This window comes from Cuculus canorus, chromosome 1, assembly GCF_017976375.1.
Source record: "Cuculus canorus isolate bCucCan1 chromosome 1, bCucCan1.pri, whole genome shotgun sequence".
In the NCBI taxonomy this organism is placed as follows: domain Eukaryota; kingdom Metazoa; phylum Chordata; class Aves; order Cuculiformes; family Cuculidae; genus Cuculus; species Cuculus canorus.
The window spans coordinates 97,302,449-97,320,466 of NC_071401.1; the positions used below are offsets into that span (position 1 = coordinate 97,302,449).

Sequence of the window (18,018 nt, forward strand, 5' to 3'; positions counted from 1 at the left end):
ATAAAATCAGGAATATTTTGTTTTTGAAAGATGTGAAGTTCTGTGGAGAAAATTCTGTCTTCTCCATTTGGTATTATTCTAAACAATGATAACTTGCCATTTGAAAATATTCCAAACTGATGATTGTACCTTCACATGTCAAGAAGCTCTGGTGGTACCTACAGATGCATATGTCTACATAGAAATGTTTTAAGTGCATACACTAATAACACTAATTTTTCCTTTCATTGTGATGCTTAAATATTGCTTGTAACATCAGTGTCATAAATTCTCAAACAATGAAACCTAGAGCTTTTTTATTTCATATTTGTGTTGGGTTATCACTTGTTTGGAATACAGCATTGTTTCCCAGGTTTCTTAAAGATTTTCTTTTACAATGTCCACTAGTGCTTTTGGCTTGGATTCTGACATGCATGAAGTAGATCCAAGTTGCATCAACCAACAAGGGGGGAAATTGTGTTTAACAGCTAGTAGGCTTTTCTTCAGAGAAGGTGTTAAGGCTTATTGCTTTCCAGAAAAGAAGCGATTGTTCTGCAAGTGCAATGTGCAAGTTACAACCAAAACTGTCTTGAAGTTTCAGTTTAAGCCCAAGAGCTTCTTTTCCTCTCATAGAAGAGTGAGAAATGGGGACTTGGGAATAATCTTAGTATAGTAGCAGACAGCCATGTGATTACTAAGCACCTTGTTTTCTTTCCAGATTAAAACAAATGGAACGTTCAGCACTAAACTTGAAACGCAGTTAAACAGTGACCCTTTTGAAGATTTGTCATTTCAGCAGCTTGTGTCAAAGATGCAGACGTCTGTTCGAATATCACCTGTTCCAACTTTAAACCAAAAGGAGTTGATGCAATTGCCTTCAGCAAAACAAAGAAGTGCTGATATTTTGAATACTGTAAATTGCATGCCAGCAATGCCTCCTGTTTCAGCCTTTAACACATCCCAGGAACATATGCGCAGCTCTCCAAATCCATTTATTACTGGACAGAACTGCACAAATCCATTCACTGAAAGAACTAATGCTGGAAACCCATTTAGAACAGAAATGCAAGAGTCTGAAAAAACTTCACATATACTAGAAGGACGTGCCGCTTGCAATCCTTTCCCTTCTCTAAATCCCCCCAGCTGTAATACAAGCAAGCCTGTATTTTCCGTTGATGCATCTGAAAACACTTTTTGCTTGCGAAGTAAATCTCTCATGGTAAAAAATGTACAGCCAAAAGGATGGGTAACGTTTGATGACGATGATGATAATTTTAACGTAAAGCTAAAGCCATCTACAAGTGTTCCAGATTTTAAGCAAATCAGTTCCAGGAAGTCAGCTGGATCTCCAGATTTGCTGGGCACTGAACAAAATACTTTTCTTGGTTCAGAGTTTAACTTTGATAATGACTGGAATAAAAGTTCTACTGATTGCTTCTATACAATGCCAGCAAGAAGACCACCTGCACCTCCTATACCATCAAGAATAACCAGCAACAGATCCCCCGCAGATCCTTTCACTTCTTTGGCACCTAAGGTGTCACCAACACAAGATTTTACGGAAAGATAGATGTTAAAAAATGTTAAGAGGTTGTATTTGTTGCTACGTTTATCCAGTAGAATAATTGGGCATTTGAGATTATTCTGTGTGCAATAATTAATTGTCAAATGCACTGAAACTTAACTCTACTCATAAACAGCCACTATTGTCTGTGTATAAATTTTGAATATGTATATATGGTAGAGCACAAAAAATTGTCTGAAATTTATTAAAATCCCAATGTAGTAGTATTTGAATAGACAGAAAAAAGATGAGCTACTAATCTCATTAAAATATATCACTCTTGGAAGTAGTTTTTGCTTAGGGAGCTCTCTCATTTCTCTTCCCCTTTGTGGAATATCAAAAAAAGAGGCTCCCTGCTGGTAGCCTCCCCACTCCCTTTTTACTGTTTTGTTAATTGATATTTATAAGTATTTACCAAAGAGCTGCCAAAGTTTGAGATTTGAATGTTAACAAGTATTGTTTAGAACTTGTTTAATTTATAACAGAGGCTATTGATATTTGTAAGGCTTATACTTGAATTTGAGGCACAACAGAAAGTGTTTAATTTCAAAATACAGATGGAACTTTGCATATTAATATATTCAGTATTTTGACTTTTCTGTGTCAGTACATTTCAGCCTTTACGTCTTATCGTGGCATATACTCACTAGCATTACTTCAGAATAATTGTTCCATATCATCTATTTATGCATTGCTATTTTAAAGATAGTTTTTTCCACAAACTGGAAACAACTGATCAACATCTGGAAAAAACTCCCCTTGGTTTTTAAAATATGAAGTAGTCTTTACCTGTTGCAGACAACATATTAAAGTTGGCTTGTCCCACTCTCCTCCTTTGCACGTTAGAAGGGTTTTCTTGTCCTGTAGAAAGCCCCAAGTGAGTGAATCTGGATACTACAGCAGAGAGGGAGAAAGTAATCTTTTGCAACTGGGCTGTCTGCTCAGCATCCTCCCCACCTACTTGGCTTCCTGCTATATTTTTAAAATCTTACTTTGAAAGAAAACAGAATGGTAATTCTCTGATTTGAGCAATAGTATTTGTCACTTTTACAGTTAAAACTCCATGAGTGACAACTCCTTGCCCAGAGACAGGGACCATTCTCTGGCTGGGGCTGCTTTGAGGCTAGGGAAGGCCAAGTCACAGGTCTACATATTATGCTATAAAAACACAGCTCTTCGTGCTTCTATGATTTTCTGAAGCTCACTTGAGATTACATAAAACGTGAGACATTGTTATCTTGAGACAATTAAAAATAACCAGCTTCCTTTAGCTGCATTTATGTATGCTATAGAACCTGCAGTTCTTAAAATTCACAGCCTCTTAGGACATAACTTGTATACGAAGCTGCATCCTTTCATCCAGCTGAATGTGTCACAACGTTGTCATCTCTTGGGGGACTGCAACTACCTGTCTACGTGCATTGGCTTACTTGCGAACAGACTGGTTCTGAAACACAACGTACTACACTATCATTGTATTTATAGTAGCAGAATACGCAATGACAGTATTTTTTTTATTTTCAAACTCTCAAATCATATCAGAACATTATTTATAAAGTAATCCACTCTTCCTTTAAGCAGTATCTGGTTAGCCGTGAGCTGCAGTTGGATCGAGGAGTGACAATAGTGAGTTTTATATTTTGCTTCTTTCTGTTCAGGTCATTAGACAGTACTTGTACACTTTAAACCGCGGCGGTACTCTACTCCTTGTGCTTCGGTCTGTGAATTAACTTGTTTTAAACTGTTGCTATAAACAGCTGTGTGATTGGTGTTTCGGTATATTCTAACATTAGCAAAACAATTTTCGGGGGGGGGGGAAACCTTTTTGCTAGTGGGAGTTAACGTGATAAATATGTTCTTTGTTGAATATTTAATTACGATGATTATAAAAAAACCAACTCTACTGCCTGAAATGGACCTTGCGATATCAGCACCTCTACACTTTACAGGATTACGGAGATTGACCGCCAAGTACTGCACAGATCACAAGTGTTCCCAAAATGAGTGTGTGTGTGTGTGTGTGCGTGTATATATATAAAACTGCTGTGATGTGTATTAACAAAATTACGTACTAGCAGAATAAGTGCTAAGAATCAAAGCTAGCGGCGCTCAGCACCTTCCCATGGACTCTGTTACCCTGTACCGACCCCCTGCTCGAGGCTGTACCCCCTCCATGGTCCCCCCGCCCTGCAGCGTTCATGAAATAAACATAACTGCCTTTAAGGAACGTTGAGCTGCCTTTTCTCTCTTTATATCCCCCAGGGAACCCTTCACTCCCCGTTGCCTCCAGCGCGGGGAAAGGGGGGCGTGGGGCCTTTAACAGCCATTGAGCCCATCGGTGCCGTGGGGGGGGCAGAGACGGAAGCGGAAGTGCGGGCGCGCTGTGGCCTCGAGGAGAGGGCGGAAGTGCCTTTCTGCTCGCGGCTGTAGTGGCTTTAAGGGGAGGGCGGGCGGTAGGGGCAGGAAGCGGAAGTGCCTGCGGGCGCGAGGCTAGGGCCGGAAGCGGAAATGTCTGTCGGCGCGTGGAGGCGTTGAGGGGCGGGCGGGCGGGCGGTGGCGGGGTGGGTGGTGCCCCCGCCGCTCCCTCGGTGTGTGTGGGAGGTGGGGCAGGAAGCGCCGGGCGCGTCCGTCTTTCCCCGCCCCCCTCGCGGCCTTCCCGCCGCCGGTATCCAGGGACGCGGGCCGGTTGCTGTGAAGGGAGAGTGGCCGCCATGGTGCGGCTGCACGTGAAGCGCGGCGATGAGAGCCAGTTCCTGCTGGAGGCGGCCGGCAGCGCCCCCCTGGCCGAGCTGGCGCCCCTCGTCGCCCGCATCTACAACGGGAGGCTGAAGGTGCAGCGCCTCTGCTCAGGTACCGGCCTGCAGCGCGCACCTGCCGAACCGAGCGTGCGTTCACTCCAGTCTCCGAGGGGTGGTGTGCTGACGAGGACCCTTGGTCTGCCTCGCAGGAAGTGAGGAGTACCACTTCAGATGGCTCCTCAGAAGCGTTAGATAAGTCAGTGAGGAGGTGCTTAGGAATTAAGACTGTTCCCCTTAGGAGTGCAGTGGGATCAACGGCCCAACTGAACTGCATCTGCACCAGTGCATGCAGCATAGGCAATAAACGAGGGGAGCTAGAAGTTATTGCTCTCTACAGCTACCTAAAAGGAGGTTGCAGAGGGGTGGATGTTGGTCTCTTCTCCCAGGTGACAGAACAAGAGGGAATGTCTTCAAGCTGTGCCAGGAGAGGTTTAAATTGGACATTGGGGAAAATTTCTTCACAGAAAGGGTGATCAACCACTGGCAGAGGCTGCCCAGGGAGGTGGTTGAGTCCCCATCCCTGGAGCTGTTTAAAAGGCGGGTAGATGAGGTGCTTGAGGACATGATTTAGTAGTAGACAAGTAAGATTGGAGTTGATGATCTCAGACATCTTTTCCAACCTAATGATTCTATGATTCACACCTTTGGGTGTTGGAGTGGCCCTTGGGTTTTGGAGACAAGAGGAAGTGGCCTCAGATGGCACCAGGCAAGGTTCAGAATGGACATCAGGAAGGATTTCTTCTCTGAAAGAGTGGTGGAGCTTTGGAACAGGCTGCCTAGGGAAGTGGTGGAGTCTCCTTAGCTGGAGTTGTTCAAAACACATTTAGACACCGCACTTAGGGACATTGTTTAGTAGGCAGGGTGGTGCTGGGCAGACGGTTGGGCTGGATGATCGCAGAATCACAGAGTGGTTTGAGTTGGAAGGAACTTTAAACACCATGTAATTCCAACACCCCTGCCATGGGCAGAGGTACTTCCCACCAAGTCAGGCCTCCCAAGGCCTCATCCAACCTTGCCTTGAACACCTCCAGGGACGGGGCAGCCACAGCTTCCCTGGGCAACCTGTGCCAGTGCCTCACCACCTTCATTGTGAAGAAATTCCTCTTTATGTCTAGTCTAAATCTGCCCCTCTCCAATTCATAGCCATCTCCCCTTGTCCTATCACTATGTGTGGTTATAAATAAAGTCCTTCAGCTTTCTTGTACGCCCCCTTCAGCTACTAGAAGGTAGCTATAAGGTCTCCTTGGAGCCTTCTCCAGGCTGAACAACCCCAACTCTCTCAGCCTGATCTTAGAGGTCTTTTCCACCCTTAATGATTCTATGAGACTGTTTGGAGCTCTGAGCTTCCCACTGTACGTAGCTGAGAATCCTTCCAAACTGCAGCCTGTCCTGTCCCATAGCAACTGCGTAAACCCTACGTGTGAACAAAATTCTTGTGTTGCTTCACCCATACACAATGCAAAGCATTCACTGGCCATGTGACGGAGAGTTGCTGGATGTGTCTTGTTTAGTGCTTTAGTTCAATTGAGGAGACAGCTTTTGTAAAGCAGATGTTTGTCCCTGCTGGCCACAGTTTGGTTTGCATTGAGGATCAGCATGGGAATGCATGAGCTGGGATTCCTTTCAGATGAGAAGGGAAAGGTGCAGCCCATCTATACCCAATGTACTCCAGCCACAAAGAAGTCTGTAGGTTATGAAGCCATACTGAGGCTCATCACTAATCAGCCTAACTGTAGTGCTGAGGGACATGGGTTTGTGATGACTTGGCAGTGCTAGGTTTACAGTTGGACTCAGTGAGCTTAAAGGTCTTTCCAACCTAAACAATTCTATAATTCTATAACCTGAAGTTAAAAAATTCCCAGACGCAGACACTGTGGTTACCATATTTTCAGCAATGATTCTTTCTATGGATCTGCCGCTGTTGCTCCACAGTACTTGCTGCTTTAGTCTCAGCCTTTATGTTTTCTTGTGGTTGCCTGTATTTGCAGCTATGGGAACAGAATTGCCATTTCCTGGAACTTGGGGTACTTCTGGTGTGTCTGTTACAAGGAGGATATGCTTTAATTAATATGGTCATGGTCAAGAGGCTGAAGGCCTTCAAGGAATGGATGCTGTGAAATGGGCTGGTGGATAGATAAGTTGATCAGAGGGAGAGTGATAAATGTAGCGTACAGGCCTTGGATCAGATGCTGTAGTCTCGAAAACAGGGTTAGGAAGTGCATCCACACACTGCCCTTAACTGTGTGGAACTAGGCATCAGGAACCAGCATTTACACCTCTCTGTTGTCTCATCTAGAATTAGCCTGGAGCGTTGCTTCTTGATAGATTACTGTACAGACTTCTGTTTATGTTTTATTTCATACTGGGTGTGAATCTGACCCTTTGGGTCAGGTGTAGAATGGACAAAGCTACAGGAAGTCCAGTTATGTGTTTTCTCAACTGGAACGAAATTAATTACTGTATAACAACAAAGTGGTTTTCCATTTTGAAGAACGTTGCTATCCCAAAAGTACTTAGCAAAAGCAATAGGCAGTCAGCTAAAGCTGAGTAAGGAAATAACAAAACCAAGAAGTTTGTGACCAGCAAGTATTGTCTAGGTGTGCATAGCTGCGCTGTGTCATTTGTTACATTGTTTCATATACATGTGAAATATATAAACCATAATGTAATTACAGCACATAAAGCTGTATGTTTGTATGCATATGTATACTTCATTATTTATTCTATGTACATAGTTCTTTAGAAACTGAAGTCTAAGAGTTCAGTTTTGCCTGCGTCTGTGCAAGTTGAAAGGCTTTTGTAAATGATATGTTCTCAGTAACACAGATTTTTGATCTTGTTCTCTAAACACTTTAAAGAGATGGAGGAGTTGGCCGAACATGGTGTTTGCTTGCCTTATAATATGCAAGGACTGACAGACGAGCAAATCGAAGAACTGAAGTTAAAGGATGAGTGGGCAGAAAAGTGTGTACCAAGTGGTGGAAGTGTCTTCAAGAAGGATGTAATGGGGCGAAGAAATGGACACGGTAAATCAATCATAAATGTATATTCCTTTCCTTACAGATGTAGATAATCCATATATATATTTCCATAATATAATGAGGAACATGAAAACTGTAATTCTGGACCTTTCACTTTTACCTCACTGTCCTGGAAGACCAGAAAAAAAAAAAAAAAGAGTAAATATTTATTTAAAGCCAGCATGTTAGCTGGCTCATGTTTATTTGCTAGTTGTAAAAGTAATCCTGTAAATAAACTATATTAACGGTAATCCTAGATTTCTTAAGTCTTATCTGTTTCAAGAGCCTGCTTTCACAATAGGTCAGCTAAAATATCAGTTACATGCATAAGTCTTTTCTCTTGGATTAGGGCATGGTGTAATGTTGATTTAAAAGCCTAAGTAGTATTCTCTTCGGTCATGTGTTATTTAACTTTGTAACTGTAGTGCTTGGAAGTGAACTCTAAAGATAAGTAAACAATGATCAGAAGCAAATGTGACTGCTTCACTGTAATGTATTCTCCCTATTTGTAAATATGTATTTGTGGACTATTTTTTTTCCTGAGGCTCCAAGATACATTAACAGGTTTTGTTTCTATTATTTCTCCTTTTTTCTCATTCACTGTGACTCAGACTTGCTGAAATCACTCCTGACAGTTTTTCCTTCTGCAACTCCACCCAAGTGGTTTTGCATTAGCACTTGGTATGTGCATTGGGCACCACTTTAGAGTCAAGAGTGTGAGGACTGATTGCACAGAAGAGACCGTGATTGGCTTCTTGCTGTCTGTCCCTGTACTCCCAACACCACAACAGCTATTGTCGGGTCCACAGCCCCTTAGGTGTTGATTGCAGGGCAGCTTGATTAAGGAGCAATCTTAGAATAACTGAGTCTTAGCCTGTCATACACAAACAGCTTACTCCAAGTGTCTTCCTTTGGGGAAAATAATTCTTTTAACACAATACATGGCCCAATCAAATTTCAGCCCTTGCTGAGCTTGATTAAGAACATAAACATAGCTAAATGTTTTCACTCCTAAGTGTGTTCTCAGAAATAGCTGAGTGTCGTATACAGAGGCGTGCGGACAAAGCTTGTCTTGTTTGGCATTGTTGTGGGCAGTGTCAGGCCTCACAGTAGAGATTTGCAAGCAACTTTAACATAAGGACAGCACCACTTGTAATTGTACTCCGGCATTTGTTTATGGGAGGACAGCTTTGTAATATTAACCAAGATATAATATTGAACAGCATGTAAATGTGAGCCAAACTAAATACCATCAAATGATGCATTTTAAGTGTTCCACTGTGAATGAATATGATTTAGTTGGATTTTTATTTTTGAGGAGAGGCTTTTTATAACAATTACAATAGCTAACTATAATATGAAATGCACATCGCATTTGCAAAACTGGATTTGCTGTTAGATTGAAATCTTAATTTAAAAAAAGTCAGGAAACTCTAAGCCCTTGTCCCCTTCTATGCACATCTGCCAGCACAGCCCACAATAGTCATAAGTGTGGCATGGGAAAGAGAGCCAGTTTTGGTTGTGGCAAGTATGAAATTATGGCTGTTGTTTTCTACTCAGTACTTCTGTCCCAAATGAAGCTCCAAAAACCAGTCAAATGTCCTCCTGGACAAGTAAGTTTGGCTCTCCCAGGAGAAATACTGTTTTGCTTCTTAAATTAGTAAGAAATATGGCAACAAGCTATCAAACTGGTAAATAGGCTGCAACTTAGTAGTGCCTCTTTTGCTTTCTGGTTATAGTAGAGAATAACCTGGGCTGTTGGTTTGCTTGTTTGCTGCATAGTAAGTGTAGACTATTAAATATGTGTCTCTTATTTTTAGCTCCAAATGAAAAAATGCAGCAAGTTATAAAGAAGACAATAGAGGAAGCCAAGGCATTAATCTCTAGGGTAAGTTTCCTGAAATAGCATTTGTTATGTGGGACTTTCTTAATAGGTGCTATGTAGTTGTAAGAAAAAATAGAGTTTTTTTCAGTGCAAGGGCTGACTATTTTTCAGTAGTAGCATGAAGTGATGTGAGTAGTCTAATATAACCTGACATTTCTGTTAATGATTTTCTTAATGGCTTTTGGCAAGCTGGTTCAACAAGTTGAGGAATCAGATATTAAACTCCAAGTGAATGCTGGCAACCAAGAACGCATTAAATGATTAAATTACATTTAATTTTATCCATACACTCTTAATTTGCTATTGATGCATTCTTTAGGCGAATGCTTGTCGTGTTTTCTGGTGAAAAATTAACTGCATTCTGTGATGTTCCTGGAATAAAATACTGTTTGCTAGTTAACAGGGTCTTTTCAGTTTTATATATAATTAATTGAAAAATGTGTTCTAACCTCTTAGATTAGGCCTTGGTTTTACAAGCACTTGGACTCAAGCTCAGTCTCCATGAGTTTATGTTTTTAAAGATAAGAGTGAGTGTATGCCCTGATGAGACTATGGTCTCAATTATTCAGCTTCACTTTAGCAGATCTGTAGAGGTTCTGTATTGTGTCTCAGTTTTCATATGACTTTGAAACACAAGTTAAGTAATATTTATTATCAGATTGCTTTTTTTGTAAACATCTGCAAGTAATTTTCTTCTTCCTACCACTACAGTTCTGGGAACTGGTATGTGTGGAACTTTGAAACAGCTTTAAGCCAGTTATGCAAATAGATAATGTTACTGAAATTTAGTGTTGCCTGTGCACTTACATTGGCCGCCTTGGCTCATTTGTTGCTGATAACTGTGTCATATCAGTGATTTAGAGCAAGCAGCTTAGAGTTTCCAGAGGCCTCATGGAGGCAAGCAGAGAAGCTGCCCTGTCACCTGGCAGCAATTCCCATGTGCTGAGTTGCAGCAAAACTTTCCTGAATTAAGGCAGGACTTCAGCCAGACTGTTATGAGTTGTATCAAAGCCTACACAAAATGAAAGATACTTCAGATTAAACCTTCTGGACTATAAAGATTTTCTCCAGATAGACTTCATTTTTCTGTTGGATTGTATTTCATCAACTCTATTTCTGAACAGGGAAGAAATTAATAATAAGTAATTTTACTTCTTGAGTCAAAAATATCTGCAGATCTGGTCTCCACTTTGCAGGTCTTCCTGGGTGAGAATTCTGTCTGTATACCATGTTGTCATCTAAAATAAAAAGTTGCAAAATTGCTGCATTGCATGCATTTGCATGCTAATTTACTCCAGAAATTACCTCCATTCTCTGGTGAATGAATTTAAGGATGGTTTGTGAAGTGGGTTTTTTAGGTTCATAACTTTATAATAGTGAAAATGAAGAAATACACCTGTATGTTTAAAGAACAACAAGGTCGATCATCTGAAATTGAGAAACCAATCACACTTTCTCGCTGGCTAGTTTAAGAATGCCCACAAGGAGGCAATATCCTCTTACTCTCTTTTTCATAAACCTTGTTACTTAAAATATTGGAATTGTTAAATCTGTAAGCAAAAACTTTTTCTTCTCTTCCAGATGTGTCTTGTTTTTCCTCTGTCCATTAAAGTAGGATTTGGAATGATCTCAAGTGTTTGATCTTACAGATCTCTGCATAAGCTATGCAATATGCAAAGCTTTACTCCTCTGCCTCCCATGTGCTCTATTTTTTTCCTCAAGCTTTAGGCCTCTTCTCTAGCCCTCACTTGAATTCTGCTATTTTGAATCTTGTTCATTAATCACAAGTACTTGGAACAAAAGACTCCCCATCCAGTTCCTGTGGTCATATGTGTACTTGTTCGAATACCTTTGTCTCACTGACATTTGTTACTAAATGCCTTCTACACAATGTAGTTGAAGATCCCTTCCCCACGCTCCCTGCCTTCCCCTGTGTAAGCCAGCTAGATGGAGGGGGCAAAAGTGTAGTGATTTATTCGGAAGTTGTTACTCAGCTGAGAAAACTTGTGCTCCTAATATCTATGTGCAGCCAGTTAGCTCTGCTCAAATATCCCCCTGTGAACCTTTGAACTGACTACAAAGCAAAGTCTTTCTGCATATTTTTTAAAATTACTGATGATCCCTGCCTGTGTTTCAGAAACAAGTTCAGGCCAATGTGTGTGTTAATATGGAGATGGTGAAAGATGCCTTGGACCAGCTCCGAGGGGCTGTGATGATTGTGTATCCAATGGGATTGCCTCCACATGATCCAGTCAGGATGGAGTTTGAAGATAGAGAAGACTTGTCGGGAACTCATGTATGCAGTAATGTATCTGGATTATGTGTAGTGCCTGGCTTAAGTACGTGCTATACTGTTCTTCTTTTTGCCATTGAAAGTTGTTTTCATTTTGTTTAATATTTTTGTGTGATAGTTTATGTAAAAGTACACCAGTAGCTTACTTAGAAATAAGATAAATTAAGTTTATTTCAAATATTACATACAGAGTTGAGTTCAGGTAAGTCTTGAACTCATTTTAGATAGTTTGTTGTTTCTTTCTAATTCCAGTATTAGGAATTTATTGCCCAAAGTGTTTATGTTAGATCAAGATTAGATGGAATATGAATGAAAATGCTGTAGATTAATATGAAGAGGAAAGCGTAGTGGAAGTGTAGTGTAATATCAGGTTAAGAATTCCAGAAAGATTTTCCCAGAAAATTATCTGGTTTAAAAACAAACAAAAAAACCCAACATAACACATACCCCTGCGTCATCTTGTTTGTTTATTTTTCACAGGCTGGACTCGAAGTTATAGAAGAATCACAAGCACAGTTATGGTGGGCAGGAAAGGAGTTGAAAGAAACAAAGTTGCTCTCTGACTATGTTGGTAAAAATGAGAAAACTACCATCATTGTCAAGATACAGAAAGTAAGTATAGCTGAGAGATTTCCTTGCAAGTTATTCACCTTTGGCTGTCTCATTCTCTGCGAAAGAGGATTGCCCATAGGTGTATAAAATGGATTAGACTAGTTCCAACTTGAGTGTCTTAAAACTGCTTATCTATTTTAAGGTTTAATTTATTATATTCTAAATATTTCTTTAGTAATTCCTTTGCCTGTATGTTAAAAGACTGCAGTTCCTGTTACTTGGTCCGTAGCACTTTCCTGAAGTGCAGCAAAGAGGTACTTAAAAATAGATTAAATATAAACTGAAAAGTTTTAAAAGCCTCAAATGGCTCTCAGTTCTGTCTCATTGCAGAGGGCTGAACAGACAGTCATTTATTCTGCCCTGTTTTTCTGACTGTACTTGTGAATGTTTTTCTCACCGTATTCTGGCCTTTAAAAAACAGTTTTAGTGTTTTGAGCATATATCTCTCATCCCTATTTTAGTCTGTCCTGTGTCTGAATGACAGGGTCTATAACTCAGTAGTCACCAGCCTGTGATGTCCCGAGTTTCTTGGACAGGTCCTCAAACTGTCTTGGTTGCCTTGGAAATGTGGGCGTGCCTCCTCTTTAAGAGGACACAGGTGGAAGAGCCTGAACTTGTGCTTTCCCGAAGTGTTCAGTGAGTACTCGCTGAGTGCTAGAAGGAAAACCAAGCTGCTAGGCCTGCATCACCCAGTTGCGCTGTCAGCTGTGGCTCACTTAAAGCTTCCAGCTGAACTTGTTTTAAAGAAATGGAGACTTCCCTGTCATCAGATGTGGTAAAGCACATGAGGTCTTCTGTGTTAATTGTGAAGATCCTCTGGTGTAATGAGCTAAAATGAGGCAAAGATCTCCTCCTGCTCCTCAGTTTATAGACCTAATGCTTCAGCAAAAGCCAGTCATTAAGTGTATACTGATGTCTGATGCAGTGGCCGTGTTCTTGCAATATCAGAATTAGCAGCAAGTTACTGGGACTGTTCCTTACTTTTTAGACAAAATGATTTTGTACTAACTACATGGTTGTGTTCATTTCTGGTGCGAATGCCATATTCAAGAATATTTGGTCTTTTAATTCATTTTAAGAGCTTTTGTTAGAAGATGCTCACCCTGTTCGTGTGTGTTTATGTGTGTCTCCCTCCCTCTAAAATCATATTCAAAGGATGCTTTTGTCAATGTCAGATGTTTCACAATACTTACCCATAGCACAGAATTATTCCGGAGCTGCGTTTCACTTCCCTGTCAGTAAGAGCTTCTCTGCCATGGAAAGCATTAAAGGTTACAGTAGATTTATTATCTGCAGGTGTCTGTAATAGAATTCCTTAAAGATAAGTCAAGTGATTTATGTGTTTGTCATTTAGAAGACCAGAATTGCTTTCTCTTTGTTAGCATGGTGACTGAAAAATTTTGTGACAATTCAACAGCCATTGAAGTGTAGGTTTCCAGGGAAGTTGCATTACTGTTTAATTAGTTGATAGACCTCTTCAGAGAATGCATAGTAGTACAGTGGTTTTCTATCTGACAAAGGTTGCCTGCATTCGTGAGTTGGACCGTTAATTTAAGCCACCTCAGACTTTTTGTTCCAGAGAGGGTTCAGCATTTCCATTCAAACTGTTCTGTTTGCTTTTGTTGACAATAGCTATCATCAGCTATTTTCTGCTGTGCGCATAATTTCTTCCATGAGGACAGTTGCCTGGAAAAAAAAAAGTCTTTTATTTGTAGTAACAAATAATATTTCTTTTATTTGTAGGGTTTTGTAACTGCCTGCCTTCCTTGCTTGACTAAGTCATATGCCATTTTGAGTCTGTATTAGCAGGCAAGCTAAAGATGGTTGAGACATCTAGAACGGCCTTAAAGCAGAGAGATTTATTTTATCTTTTAGAGTAGAAGTTTAAGTAAAATAGACTCAATCCTGTTTGCAGCTTCCATTGATGTCTGCAAAATTGACAGCATGATTCAGATGCTGAAATGAAAAAATAATTCCCACTTCAATGCTGCAGAAGTTTCTCAACATTTATTTTCCTGTCCTGAGGGACCTTATTAAGTTTGAGAAATCCTATTGTCTGAAGAAAGGTTTTGCTATCTTTGCATAGCAGCTTCTTTCATATGGCAAATGCTATCATAAGTAAAATTTATGATTTCCCTTTCAGAAAGGACAAGGAGCTCCAGGGCGTGAACCTCTGATTAGTCATGAAGAGCAAAAACAGATGATGCTGTATTACTACAGAAAGCAGGAAGAACTTAAGGTAACAATGTCTTTTTTTACTCCATGTGAGCTCTGCTGTTGTAACCGCAGGTTACATTCCTTACTGCCTTCTTAACCTGTCGGTTCTGTTTACAGAAACTAGAAGAGGATGACGATGACTCATTTCTAAATGCTGAGTGGGCGGACAACCATGCTTTGAAAAGGCAATTTCATGGTGTAAAAGACATCAAATGGGGGCCGAGATGAAGCTCTGCAAACACCTTTTTGCCTCTTTAATCTGTTTGGTCGATACACTTGTTTGCGGTAGATTCTGCTGACAAAAGTGGAAGTTTTCATTTCTGTAGCAGATACCTGTTCCAGCCATAGGTTTTCAATAACTGTTTACATTGCAGCATTTTTCTCTACAAAGCATAGAATCAATCCCATTGAAGTTTGTTATTTTATTAGAAACTTGTAATTTGAATATTGAAATAGTAAACTATTTCATAGATCATATATCTAGTAAATATGCACTAGAATGTTTGCTGTTGTTTTGAGTGGTCTTTATACTTTCTTCCTGGTCTGTAGAAGGTAATTTATTTTGGAAGAAATCAGTTTTCCCAGGCTAATCCACTGAAAGCTAGTGATTTTTATGTGCTTGTTTTTGTTTCAATACAGCGATTTCCCAACCATCATTTCTAAATGAGTTGACCTGTTAACAATTGTTTAAAGGAAGTGCTTTTATATAAACACAAATAACACAAAAATCCTTGTGGAATGCTTAATTTTCATTCTCTTGGTTTAGTTTTCATTGACATTGGAAGGAGACCTATTGGTCTCATTCAGTTTAACAAACTGTTAGCTGTAATACTTCTTTTATAAAGATTGACAGAAGTCTGTTTACAAAAGTAAGCATCATTTGCAAATAAATGGGGTACAATAAAACCAAGTTTAATAGGGCAAGATGTTTAATGTGGAAGTATTTCTAAGATTATGACTGGGTTAGAAGTGTTTAGTTTCTAAGAAATCAGCATTTTAAAATGAGAGATCATGAAATCTATCAGAAAGTGTTTCCACTATATGCTTGATGCTTAGGATCCTGTTACTGTTTTTAAAGTGTATCATCAGTCAGTTCTGGGTTGAAGACTAATAAAGGAAATACTAGCAGGCTTGAAGCAAATGTTGCGTCTGGTTATGAAGGCAGGATTCTGATTTGGGATACCATATGACTAATGGTTAATTAAATCTCTAGAATTATCTAGGTAGACAATTAGTGTTTAGAAACAAGTTGCTTAGGTTTTACATGTTTAGACTTCTCTGTCCTTAAAAGAGATGCTTTTCTATGGAGGCAGATGTGCATCATCGTCAGTTCACTGAGCAATGGGAAGCCGAGGTGCACTGAAAATTCTGTGTGATCATCAACTGAGTGTTTTGAAAGGTGAAGTGATTTGAGCACTCACAGCCACCAACTAAGATGATGTCTTTTTTCACACTCCAGAGCAGTTGCCCTAGGGCAGCAGGGAGCAGAGAACACCCACCTTTTCACTTCTGCATTGCAAAATGGCAAGCCAGCTGAGGACATTTGTTTTGTAGTTTGCAGTAGACTTCAGGACACCAAGTTGCCCCTGTACATGCGTCCTTCCTTTCCACCAAAATGAGCCAAACCAGCTCATGTTTGCAAACTATATCAGTCTCAAGAACAGGCATTTGCTCATCAGTGTGTAGTTTTAAGTCAGATTTTAATGTCAAATATTTTTGCAGGTGCCACTTTATGGCACTGTTGTGCTAGGGCTGCTAAGCAAGTCTGGAAGTCAGATGGGTTATGTTTGTTGTCTGAACCTTTACCCGCATTTGACATTTTTCATTGGTAGGTTTTCTGTTTTATTCATACCCTAATCCTCATGTCAGGGGGGCTCAGTGGCAGAGACACTTGAAAACACAAATATCTGAGATGTTATCCACCAGAATCTTCCTGCCTTGCCAAACCTGCCAGTGCAACAACATAGAAGTAAATTCTGTGGTTGTTGATTGTCCCCTAAAAATACCTGGCTGTGGCTCTCCAGATTCACGAATCTCAATACTTCTGCCTTAAATCTCTCTGCCTGTTTGAATTATTGTAAAATAACAAAAAGATAGTGTTTTACTGTCGGGTTTTTTTCCATTGCAATGAAAAAAATCATCATTTTCTTTAAGTATTAGTATAGCTGAAGAGAATGATCAATTTAAACTGAAGTGTTTGTTGAGCTCGCAGCTGGAAGATTGAATACAGACAAGAGAATTAATGTCATTAACTATTAATAGTATTTTTACTTCAATCACCTATTCTTTTTACTTTTAGGAAAGTTTTGTATCTGGTAGTTTTTCTGGAATATCAACTTTATGGTAACATGTTTTTTACCAAAAATAATCAGGATGTGGGATTTTTCCAAGTTGCAAAACTTCTAATATTTTATGTTTTAAAACTACTTGAAATTATTTCAATGTGTCAAGAAAATTCAATGAGTTTTAAAAGAATACCATGTTCTACCACTCTAGCAGATGAAAATCAGTGTCCTTTACAAATCTTTAGAGGTTTTTAACCATTTCTGTAGCTGAAGGCTTTTTTCCTCGCGTGCTCCTTTGCTGTCATCAAAGGGTGGACTGAAGAAAATCTGCAAAGACTTAATATCACTGGCATCACTGCAACCCACAGAGATGTGATGAATCTTCTCTATCCAGGACTGGGATTGGCAGCACTCAGTGAAATCATTATAAGTTCACAAAATTAATTTATTTATAATGAAAGCTGTTAGTCACTTAGCTCCAGCTCCTGATCAGTCCTACAGGTTATAAGAGGCCCAGGTTGCCAGAAGTGTTGCTATGGCTTTTAAGGGGATTTCTGCAGATATAAAACCTCTCCCTCCTCTCCCCTCTCTTGGGATGATCTTAGTGTGTTTCATGGGGATGTGTAAAAATGCTGTCTGAGGGCCCAAACTTCAAAACAGCTTCAGGAAAGTAATTATTTTGTTTGGGCAATTATATATATATATGTCCTTCAAAAAATCAAACATCTGTTTTATAGATTAATGACTTAGCGTTGTTGCACATTTGTTTCCCTCTTTTCCAGTAATGTTCTAAATTATTCATGTCCTTTTGGCAGCTAGAAGAAAATATAACCCTGTTTATAAGCTTCTAAAGCGAGTTCTGTGGCAGCCTGGCACATTTTGTATCCAGGGTGGAATTATAACCTGGCAGTTCCCAAACTAAGTTCCTCCAGGGATCGCTTTGTTTCCTGTGCTGCTTGTAGCAACACTTCCCACCCCCTAAAATCTCATCTTTTCTGTTTAAGAAGCCAGGTGAGGACAGCCAGCTGTGCCATGTGATTTTTGTCTTGCTGACCTGGGAGGGACATTCTTGAAAGGTGGACCGACCATAATCTACCTGGTCTAGAGATCTGCTTGAGGATTGGGGATTACAATGTGACCTTACCTAACAGCAACTATTTATTAGCATTTATGCACCCCAGTACTTACTTGCCTGCTCCTCATCATTTGAAAGTAGGTTTTTTTTAGTTACTTAAGTTACTTTAGTCATAACTGCATTGAGATTAGTGGCTTTGGCAGGAAGCTTCCCAGATGTTTTGGATCAGTTATAATGAATGCTTGAAAATATCCAATTGAATCCCTCTTACAAATACAGCTTTCATCTTA

At 40.0% G+C, this 18,018-nt stretch overlaps 2 protein-coding genes across 12 annotated transcripts in view; both read left to right on the forward strand.

The window, feature by feature from the left end:
* Nucleotides 1-3,761, forward strand: part of SYNJ1 (synaptojanin 1) — a 61,384-nt gene extending 57,623 nt beyond the window's left edge. For 6 of the 11 annotated variants that reach the window (XM_054057764.1, XM_054057774.1, XM_054057783.1 and 3 more), the window contains one exon: nucleotides 698-3,761. In XM_054057764.1, the coding sequence (XP_053913739.1) occupies nucleotides 698-1,549 (852 nt within the window). In that variant the 3' untranslated portion in view covers nucleotides 1,550-3,761. The remainder of the gene's footprint in view (nucleotides 1-697) is intronic. The other 5 variants (XM_054057811.1, XM_054057802.1, XM_054057838.1 and 2 more) reach the window with 1 other exon arrangement.
* A 328-nt stretch (nucleotides 3,762-4,089) lies between these two features.
* On the forward strand, nucleotides 4,090-14,872 carry CFAP298 (cilia and flagella associated protein 298). The gene is made up of 7 exons (XM_009567132.2): nucleotides 4,090-4,393; nucleotides 7,200-7,367; nucleotides 9,182-9,249; nucleotides 11,384-11,542; nucleotides 12,020-12,151; nucleotides 14,295-14,390; nucleotides 14,486-14,872. Exons 1-7 carry the CDS (start codon nucleotides 4,255-4,257, stop codon nucleotides 14,594-14,596), a joined length of 873 nt encoding a protein of 290 aa, XP_009565427.2. The 5' UTR covers nucleotides 4,090-4,254; the 3' UTR covers nucleotides 14,597-14,872.
* The last annotated feature ends 3,146 nt before the right edge of the window (nucleotides 14,873-18,018 follow it).